The sequence below is a fragment of the Pholis gunnellus genome (assembly GCF_910591455.1).
Source record: "Pholis gunnellus genome assembly, chromosome: 22".
Taxonomy (NCBI): Eukaryota; Metazoa; Chordata; class Actinopteri; order Perciformes; family Pholidae; genus Pholis; species Pholis gunnellus.
The window spans coordinates 9,381,247-9,392,115 of NC_136549.1; the positions used below are offsets into that span (position 1 = coordinate 9,381,247).

A 10,869-nucleotide genomic window follows, 5' to 3' on the forward strand; every position below is an offset into this window, starting at 1 on the left:
ATTTCAAACAAAAGCAGCATCTGAAAATGTGCCGATTAATGTTGATATTCGGGCACATTTTACAAGACAGTCAATTTCATTAAATTGCAATGTTTTTACAGCAGTAAGGCAAACAAAAAAAAAAAGTCACTTGAAATTGATCTTTGCATGTAGATTACTTTTCAATATCAGTAACATGCATTAACAGAAACAAAAACATATGTTGCTATAGCACAAAATAGCCAGGATTTGGTATACATCATAATGTGTTTACATGTGCAAATACAAATATGGTATGCTTGATATTAATTTGAAGCGTGTATCAAAACATACCAGGTGACTAGAAGGCACCAGGTACATATCTGTTTGATTGGAGAAGCGCTATGAACTCCTGTTTTCTTTTTATCTGGCCCATCAGCTTGATGCTCATAACGAGTAGAACCACCTGGCAAGGGAAGCAAAGGAGTTACAAGCATGCTGCGGTGCTCAATCACATGATTTTCTGCTGGCCTGACCACCAGAACTCTTGTGTAATAAGTCGACTTCATGGCAGGAAGTACTTATTTGTATGCCTTTTGTATAATGAAAATGATCTAGCCGAAAATACATCAAGGCAACAATTCAACACTCTTTTTGCATTAGTAGCTGTGTGAAGTCCTATAAAACATATCAATGTGTACAAAAAAAAGGACTCACCCAAAATACTCCACTTCCAAATTGCACAGCCATCGCCAATGAGAACGCAAGCTTCAGTTCAGAAACATAAATTGGTAGGCAAGGCTGTGGAAGAAAGTGCGGGTTTATTGTTAAGGCGTGGCAAAAATAGTTACAATTGTATGTAACAAAACAAATGACTGATCTGGGTATACTGCTGCTCATTTGGCCATTTTGTCACAAGCCGAAAATGTTGGGAATGAGTGCTGCAATTTAAAATAAATGACAGAAAATATGATCATTTTCTTTTACCTCTTGATAAACGTACTGGTTCTTTGGAGCCCCCAGTGTGGCGCTGCCTCGTAGTCGAATCTGGAGTACAAAATCCCATTAATATGACAAAAATGAGCTTCACTGGAGAAAAGTGAGTGCAACATCAATAATATGAGGACACATTAAAATGTGAAGAAGAATTCACTTCCTTTAGCGTTTCCATATTGATACGGTTTTGTCCATCAGTGGCGATAACGTGTTACTTCCCTAATGTTGTTGCTGTGATCTGCAGCTGCACTGCAAACATTTATTCGATATGCTAATAATATCAGGTTCAGCTTTAATCCACTGAACAGTATCATTGATATGCATAACAGACTGTCAGTTGAAGTCAGATTACATTCCAGTCTATTTCTAGGTATTGTATATCAGAATATGGCTCAGCTCTATTGCAGTGCTCTGGTCAAACTCATACACAAGACCCAGGTAACTAGCAAAATACATTTGACCTCAAGTGTCTTTTTTGATTGAAATATAATGTGTAGCTACAGGACCAGAAATCCCAATGAGTCATCTTCACCGATTGTATTTTGCTTATATAAAGGGAGATACTCACGCATTTTCCTGGATAGTGACAGTTACAGGAGGCAGGGATGGAAGAGCCCCAGTCTTTGTAGCCTTCAATTAGACCACAGCACTCAAACTGGAGGTGACAAACACACACACACACACACACACACACACACACACACACATACAGGCCAAGTTAGTAATTCCACAACAGATAAACCAGAATACTGCAGATCCTGGCATTCCCATCATGCCCAAGACCAGAGTAAGCGAATACCTCTTGGCTCTTTAAGATAAGAAGCACCTGCTTGCCCGGCCACGCCCTGCAGACTAAATATACTGCTGGTGGGACCTCATTCATTGAAAGCGAGTGTGAGAACTGGCCGTGGTATTCCACGGTGAGCACAGCGGTCGGCGTTCTCGTAGTCAAATCTTGACACAGAGACATTATAGCATATTTTTACAAAAAGTGTGACTTGCACTTTAAGAGGACATCATTATCTCTGTTGTTCCTCGGGAAAACACGTCCATTAAGCCACTTTTAAAAAAAGAGGGGAAGGACGCGACAGAACTTGCTTGAAAATAATCAAGATCTCAGGTTTTCGTCAGTATCAGAGTAACCCAGGGATGGTTTTCTGTGTATCTATGGGTTCACTGCAAACAAGGGCTGCTCATAGCTAATTTGCAATACTTCTATTTGGTGCCAATTTCTGAAAATGTGAACAAATAGACTTAAAGAACGGGGCTCCAGATGAAGGCCACAGCTGGCTAACTAACTGACTCTATGGCAACATTGTACTTCCTGTTTACATGCTCCAAAGCATTATGGGAACTCTCATTACAAAACTGGGAGCACAAAAATTGCAGACAGACAACGAATAAAATAAGCAGAAATAATGAATTTGAAAATAGCAGAAACTAATTCAGATTTACTGTAAAGCTTTCAATGGTTAATTATGTACCTTTGGAAGTGGTTTTATTTGTTTTCAATCTCCACAATGTATTATCTGGGTTGTCCATCTGAAAACTCTGCCCAATAAACATCAAGCTAAACAAAATATTATAATAATAGCTCCTTACTTCTTTTTGAATACTATACAGCAGGGTCCTGTTGGCTTTGCTGGTTCCACTAAGTGGCATCATGGACAGCAACTTTGACTCCTCACGGAGCACACGCTTCTGAGGAGGGAGAAATCAAGACATGCTGTAGCCTAAAGTTGCTTTATAATACGATAGCATTACATCAAATGTTGTAAAAATCTGAATATAAAGTACCATACCTCATAAACATCTTGGTAACTTAGTGCTGTTCTGACAATTATTGTTTGACTGGCTGCCGCCATCCCTGTTGCATACTGCACAAACAGACACACCGACAATAGTAAGTGAAACATCACTTGCAGAAAACCCTTTTGAACATATTATGCACTCTGTCCTACACAGGTAAAAAGAAAATCGTACAAAAACACACACAGTGGTAGTACGAACACATGAAGCAGTTTTTTGTTTTTTTTACCAGAATCAAACACCATCTCTTTCCTGCACAGGCTCCAACCACACCGAGCACTGAGAGCAGCAGGCAGCCGATCTCTACAACGTACATTATCACGACAGAAACATTGGACACCAGCTGAGGAGACAAAAAAAAGCATTGGCTTTAAAAGGGATACATTGACTGGCCTGACCATGTTGATGTCAATATTATTTTTGTCACAGATGTATTTCCAAGATCGCGAGGCTACAAAAGAGGTCAGAGGTCAGGGTCAGCTACAACATCTGAAGATAATTCACTGTCTTGCCCAAGGACACTTCAACTGCATGACGTTTGCCAACATGACAGCTTGAACTGAGGTCTTCCAGAGTAATATATATAAAAAAAAAAAGCTGCAGTGGTGTGTTCAGGCAATATTGATGGAAGACCATGTACACCCGTGCATTAATAATCCCCAAATAGTCCTTGGATGTCCCAGCAACTCTTGTTTTCCTTGTAAAGCCTGGCAAGAGTTGTTTCTGCCTCAGAAAAATAATGTTCCGCTCAGAAGAACATCTGAAGTTATCCTTACTTTGCCAGTTTGTATCAGGTCTCTATGCCAAGCTACCGTCATCGTCAACATGAAGAAGCACAGTGCCTTTGGAGAAAGGAGCATAAACATGTGTTAAGTTTGCAAGTGAAGAAGACATGGAAAGTGTAGAAGGCTATACAGGAAAAAAGAAGGGAATACATATTTTAGTTTTTTAATGCCAGAGGTGTATTCAATCTGCAAATTATATTTTGTCAGCCATTGTTTTTAATATGTTTTTTTTTATAGTTCAGTAGGCACGAATGGTAGGCAGTGGAACAGCTATCTAGGATTAGGCTAAGATAATACCTTTACAGGACTGTAATGTCACAGATAAATCCAGACCCATACTGCACATGACTTAAACCTCACAGCTGAGAAAAATACGCTCATTGTAAACAGAGGCATTATAAGGACATTACAGATATTATGTCTGGGGCTAGGTGGATGTGAGGAGGGATTATATGAGGATGGTTATCCTTTGTTAAAGCCAATTCCAACCACCACTATGGCTTCTTTTTGATAGCTACCAGTGATATTTTGTATCTTCATCTTCTTTGTATATAACCTTAAAGCATGTTACATGTTACATAAAACGCACCGCAGGAATTGCCGACATAATAATTGTGATAGTGGATACGCTGCAGCATGTTTGTATGAGAGACAGACATACAGCACTAGCATGGTCTTATTTGGGTTAATTATAGGGCGAATGAGGATTGTGCGTCAAAATAACAGCAAGCAAATCAAATATTTATACACAGAAAAAAGATACTATGAACTGCGATCAAATAGGCCTCTGGGCTGCAATTGCATTCAAGAGCGATGTATTGTAGGCTACCTACCATATGCACAGCGTTTGCAAAAATAAACGGCCTTTTCAGACTCGTTTTATCCGCCACCACGACCACTGCGCTCCGCTGCATGCTGCTGCTGCTTCTCTCCCAGGCTTTAAACGCCCTTCCACATAAAGACAATATTAAGGCTGTAGACCTATGATTAGAACTGTAAGGGCATCTATCTATCTATCCGCACAGGACGTCACTGTTTTGCACTGGGTGAGGGGTCTGTGCCGCGTTCACGTGCAGTCGGAAATATTGGAATCAAGAGTGTTAGCGCACCGGGATGGTGTTCAGTCACGATTAAAGGAATTCATTCAAGGAATTTTAGGTGCAATGGGTGTGAATCATGTGAGCAGTGCCTTTAGAAATGACTGTGCTACTGAAATAAAATTAAAAAATCTCGAACACAATCCCGAGAGATTGTCTCTCTAAAGTATTTATTTTTCTAATCACTTGGCTATTTCTATATGTTTTTATTCAGTTAATTAATGGGTTATACTGTTTAAAATGCTCTTCTACAGTCTTGTGAGTTAGAAAAGTTAAATTTAAATTAGTAAAATACTTGGCTCACTAACTGTAGAATGTAAGTACCCCTCAGGATTGCAAAACACATTTATACAACATTCATTAAAAACCTCAGTGACTTCATACAGCTCTTACTATGAAGCTATTATTTATGTAGTCTTTTATTTTTTCTCATTTTATGCTGCATTTTAAGCAGCTCCTAATACATTGGGAGGCCCATTGATCATCATTTTGAAAATAAGTTATGAAGGGGCCATTCAGCATAAAATCTTTCACAATCTCTCTGTAGTATTGTTTTCATATTTCAAACCAAACATTTTGCTTATACTGTATGACACAAGTCATAATTCACCCAGTATGTGTCTCCATGAGTCCACAACAACAGCAGAGAGAGAGAGGCAAAGTAACTCCTAAATGTGGCTAAGAATTGTTGCAATTGGCTTCATTTTAAATTCTTTTGAGAGATCTCAAGGTGTTAAAACATCCCACAATGTGCTCTTTAGTGTGACTGATGCTTTTTTTACTTGAAAAATGACTGCATTTCCCAGGATCCCACAGGCACAATGGGGCTGGGCTACTTCCCCAGAACAGGTAGGGCGGGTTTCTATTGTTTCCACAGGTGCTATGAAGAGGAAGAGGGAGAGAGTGAGAGAGAAACTCGCAGGAGGCTATAAGACAGTAAGAACAGGAATAACCGATGACAGAAAGAGGCACATTTAAAGGAAGGCAAAGAAGCCGGTGGAGGAAAGAAAACTGACACGTGTGTGAAAGAACAGCAGGTGGATTGGACAGGAACCCGGATTACAGACAAGGATCTTTTTCAAGCATATTTTTATTGAGGAAGTTCCTTATTCCCTTGAAGGACGGCTAACCAGAACCTGTACAGGTGGACAAAAAGAATGGGATGTTTACTCATGCTTTCTTTTGCTGAGGGCCAAAAAGTGGGTCAACACCTGAGAAGAAGCTGAAAGGAGCAGCAGAGACTGAGGTGGTTTTGTCCTACTAAAAGGGAGCACAAAAGGGGGACAGAAAGATCGAACTGGCTGGAGACACAAGACAGAGAGAATGCAGAATTATTAAGAAAACACGGTTTTTAGTCCCTGTTTAGTTGACATTTGATTTTCCCACATTGCTGCTTAGTCCTACGCAACGTGTAGACCTACACTCTAAATTATTCAACTTTTAGACCATTTTAAATGTTATTTTGATCATGTTGGCGAGGCAAATGGATGTCAGGCACTTTCTAACCTTTTGAATTGCACCATTTTACATCTTGACAAACACACTTTCTCAACACCAAACTGGTTTTACAGGCTAAATTTAACCTGCTGCTGGAAATCTAGCCTGGTGACCAACTGTAGCTTTGACTGAAAGGAGAAACAGTTGAGTGTGCCTTTATTCAAGCTTAAAGATAACCTGGTATCTATTGGCCACAAAGTCCAGACATTCCAAGTGATCTACAGGACAAGGAGACTGCTGTACCTCCACCATGCAGACCCCAGGAGCTGAGCACGATGACTCTTTTGATTTCCTGTTTAAGATCATCCTGATCGGAGAGTCCAATGTAGGGAAGACCTGCCTGGTTCAGAATTTCAAGTCAGGGCTTTTCTCAGAAAGACAGCAGAACACCATCGGAGTAGATTTCACAGTACGGACCGTGGATATCGATGGGAGGAGAGTTAAGGTAAGCGCTCTGTGTCTTTTGGAGGATGTGTGTGTGTGTGTGTGTGTTGAGGTGGTGATCAGAATATGAGGTATGGAGCATCAAATCACCTTTCTGAGCAACCAGCCATAGATTCAGAACACAGTACATGTTGTCGTCACTGAAGCTTTTAACTGCTGTCAAAATTGGGCCTACCAGCATGTGACTGTAAATCAAAGTCAAGGTTTGGCATTAGAAAGGGATAAAGAATGTAAGATGTGCATTTGATCGGCCTAGCTTCTGGTTTTATAAGGTATCAAAAGGTTGTAAAGGCAGTAATGGTGTAGAAAAACACTGGTCCAGGTCCCAATTCAATTATATCCTTAAGAATATTGTTGTACTTCTAGCATTAACAGTAATGTGCGATAGTATTAAATAATTCTTGCCCATCATATTTTTATCCGTACGTCCTTTATGACTTTGTAGCTAGTACCAAATTACATTCTATGTGGTCTTGAAGATTCGTAAATTGACCAAGGCCAACCCTGCAGAAACCCTCATTATGCCCCAGTAATGCCTGCTACATGCCTCGATCCTTATCATGGGTGTTGTGGAGTCAGCTGGCTCTGACAATGACATAGCACTGAAACATGCCTTCTGGTAAAATGAAAAGTATGCTTTTAATGTGAAACTGTCACCCCTGGTCCGATGTGATGAACTTTTCTTGGTTTAGGGATAAACGACACCACACACAGTGACCGGTGTCCTTTGGTTACAGCTTCAGTTCAACTCAGTCCAAAAACCGGTCAGACCAGCTGCTCGCATGAAGGACCTGTCCTTCAGGTTGCTTCGCTCAAGCTTTTCCACGGACATAAATAAACCTGGAATGACTTTGCCGTGCCGTCTTTAAGATAGAAAGGGAACTAAATGATTTGACAGTGGTTGTTTCCGCAAACATCTAAAGTCAGTATGTGTCCTGAATACATCTGGCCTGAAAACCCATCAGTTCATAGTGTTGGTCATTGGATCAACACATGCTGCTATGGGTAATGATGCCCAGAATGATCAAACATAGTCATTGATATATTGAAATTGACCACCATTTTTATTCTGTTTCTGTTCACGTCACTTGTTTATCTGTAGATGTGTCTTAGCCCGGAGGAAGGAACACTCTGTCACTTAATGCACACACACACACACCTACACCAACTCTTTTGTTCTGTTGACAAGCCAGTTAGATGACTGCAGAATCAAAAATCATCATCCCTACTCAACAGGTTGGTGCAGTACCTGCAGGGTAAATCTGGGTTCATTACCACCACTGAGGTGCCCTTGAGCAAGGCCCTTAACCCCAACTGCTGCAGTGGAGCAGCTTTGTGGCCACCAGATTAGACTGTGGTTGTAGTTGACATCTTCCAGGTGTGTATAAATAACTGTGTGAATATTTTCAGGGCATTCCTGAAAATAGAAAAAACTCCCCCACTTTTTCAAATAAAGGTGAAAAACAAAACAAAAAGTCATCAACCGAACTTTAATTCGGGAGGAAAAGACAGCCGAGTTAAGTGACGTGTTGTGTTTTTATGAATCAGTTGATTAGAATATATAAGGTCGCCACAAGGTTGTTAAAATAACAGAATAAAGTCCAACGAATGACGGTTCCTGTATATCAATAAAACTTAAAAAAAGGTGATTTGATTTTGTTGTTAAGCTGCACACGAGTAGTTCAAACCAGCAACACTGGCATTGAAAAATTGAGTTGGTGAGTTTAGATTGGTTGTCATGACAGCTGTTACCACGTTGCTCAGATGCTCAGGGAGTATTGTGCAGAGGGACACAAGGACTGTGTGTGTGTGTGTGTCATTTTGTTGTTAATGTGCATATCAGCCATGCATCCATACATGTAAATCAAACCCATACAGCTGTCACAGCTGATTCCTTGTTCTTGACTGTGTCTTCGTAACAGATGCAGGTGTGGGACACGGCAGGTCAAGAGCGGTTTCGTACAATCACCCAGAGCTACTACCGCAGCGCTCACGGCGCCATCATCGCCTATGACATCACGCGACGCCCGACCTTTGACTCCGTGGCTCACTGGATCAAAGAGGTGGAGCTCTATGGAGCGAGCAATGTAGTGCTGGTTCTCATAGGTGAGTGTGGACCTGGCACGTTATTAGCAACTACCGTTCCACTTTGCATACTTTATATGCATCAAGCATCACATTACATACTTCCAATTTTATATTTAGGACTTTGAGCAGAGAGCGGAATCAAACTAGACTTCTGACCTTAAATGAACTTAACTTAAACAGCATCAAGCGAGTGAATCTGCACACAGAGCAGCAAGCACTTTATTGGTTGTGTGGAAAATTTTAAATCACTGGATGAATTTTATTACAACAAAAGGAATTTAAACACATGGCTGGTAATATCATCATCATATCTTTGTTTTGCAGCAGTACTGACAGTACTAGCATGTCAATTAGGTGCACTGATAATCATTTTAACACAAATTTGATGCAGACAACTTTGTTGTTTAAGATAATCTCGAGGTATTGTGTTTGCATCGCTCAGCTCCCTGATTGTCTCTGTGTAGGTAACAAATGTGACCTGAAGCAGGAACGTCAGGTTCCGTTTGAGGAAGCCTGCAACCTGGCAGAGGACAAAGACATACTAGCCGCACTAGAAACATCAGCAAAGGTAATGAGAGTGCTTTCGCATGTAAAACACTGAGGAGTTGGCTCAAATCTAAAGTTCTCTATCTTCTTCTCTGTGTCAAGGAGAGTCAGAATGTGGAAGAAGCCTTCATCATGATGGCTCGAGAGCTGCTGTCTCGTAACGGCCTTTACGTCCAGCAGGAGGACTCAATAAGCAGCAACACACCTCCAGCTCTCCTCCGGTCCAACTCTCGGGTTATCGATGGCTTAGGAGCTGCCTACACACCACCAGAGAAGAATACATGTTGCTGATTGAAATGTGGACAGAAGAGAGGAGGAGGAGGAGGGTGAGGGTGAAGGACACTTTTGATCATGAATGTTGGAGAAGAAGAAGATCCAAAGATGCATGGATGTTGAATAAGGCCGGCAAGGCCCTCAAGATTCTTTGCATTGAGGACGTTTCGAATTGTTGCAAAGTATTGAAAAATCAATTCAGTATAATTCAGTATAATTCAGTAAGCTTCTGCAGCTTAACTGACCCCAGAGAATTGTTAGCTGGTGCTATAAGGACGCGGACCGGGCATGTTTAGAAATGGGGGAGTAAGAGTGTGATACACTGGGTGAAGTTACAGTAAACCAATCTCATTTATTTCAACTATACCTGGACATTGTTTTTCTCTTGCTGTTTGACTGTTACTATTCCTTTTTTTTTAAGTTTGCACTACCAAAATAAATCGACATCTGAATGTAAAATCTAAGGCATTTTGTTATGGTGGTTAGGAACCACAAAACACTCAAGCATCCTCTACACCTGCTGGCCTCAGCCACGTTCTGCAAGTTGTATTTTGTCAAAAAAAAAGCTGTCTTCACGCTTCACTCTGCTGGGAGAACTTTAGAAAATCTGGGAAAGACTATTAGATGTTATTATGGCGCATAAGACTCTTGTTTTTTTCATCCAAGTGACCTCTTGCAGTGCCTGTATGACGAGCTGTGATCCTCTGCTGCTGTGCTCTGGTTGACAACTTTTTGGAGAACCTGCATGCAAGCCAGAAGACTGTGAATTATACATATTTGTTTGACTATAAAATAATCTCTTAGGTTGTCGTAAATGTATATATTAGGCTTTGAATGTCTCCCTGAAATCCTCCTGTCGACCACCAAATTGTGACCACTAGAGGGCACTGTGCTGTTATACATGACCTCAAGCTGCAGGTTGGGCGCTCATTGCCTTCGACAATAACTAGAAAGGTCATTTTAAACATCCGTGACTGCACCATGACACGATTAATTGAGTGCAACCCCAACATACAACCCAGGAAATCACTTTTCAAATCACCATTAAGGCTGAACTTTGCCAAAATCACTTCCTGCCAACACAACACTCAAGCTAAAGCAACTGACGAGGCTTCCATCCAGGATGTAATCTGCCTTTGTGTCTAAAGCCAAATTGGCAGGCCTTATTCAAACACCAATCTGGAGGTCGTGTTGCAGGACTTGCACTGATTGTTATTTTCTTACACTGACACAGTTGATCTGCCTGATTGATTTAGTTATGTGGAACTAATGTGGGAACAAAGCGTAGCCTTGTAATTTGCCCCAAATCTGACAAGCAATAAATGGTAAATCTATCACTGTAAAATCATTTTATTCATCTTCAGTTACTTATTCCT

General features: G+C 40.8%; 2 protein-coding genes across 2 annotated transcripts; one reads left to right on the plus strand and one right to left on the minus strand.

Moving 5' to 3' along the window:
• Nucleotides 1-319: 319 nt before the first annotated feature.
• Nucleotides 320-4,462, minus strand: LOC306713689 (tetraspanin-8-like; the record flags this gene model as incomplete). Its single annotated transcript, XM_079183480.1, has 9 exons — nt 320-424; nt 676-759; nt 946-1,005; nt 1,523-1,609; nt 2,557-2,655; nt 2,757-2,831; nt 2,993-3,106; nt 3,540-3,605; nt 4,382-4,462. The coding sequence occupies 9 exons, from the start codon at nt 4,460-4,462 to the stop codon at nt 320-322; spliced, it is 771 nt and encodes a 256-aa protein (XP_079039606.1).
• A 1,098-nt stretch (nt 4,463-5,560) lies between these two features.
• Nucleotides 5,561-10,828, plus strand: LOC306714088 (ras-related protein Rab-19-like). Its single transcript, XM_079184033.1, has 4 exons — nt 5,561-6,587; nt 8,509-8,692; nt 9,139-9,242; nt 9,323-10,828. Exons 1-4 carry the CDS (start codon nt 6,393-6,395, stop codon nt 9,509-9,511), a joined length of 672 nt encoding a protein of 223 aa, XP_079040159.1. The 5' UTR covers nt 5,561-6,392; the 3' UTR covers nt 9,512-10,828.
• Nucleotides 10,829-10,869: the final 41 nt, after the last annotated feature.

Bases quoted from the DNA above. Each gene is read 5' to 3' on its own strand.
- LOC306714088 (XM_079184033.1), top strand. From the start codon at position 6,393: ATGCAGACCCCAGGAGCTGAGCACGATGACTCTTTTGATTTCCTGTTT. The intron at 8,693-9,138 runs GTGAGTGTGGAC...GTCTCTGTGTAG, and splicing joins TGTAGTGCTGGTTCTCATAG to GTAACAAATGTGACCTGAAG. The intron at 9,243-9,322 runs GTAATGAGAGTG...CTCTGTGTCAAG, and splicing joins CACTAGAAACATCAGCAAAG to GAGAGTCAGAATGTGGAAGA.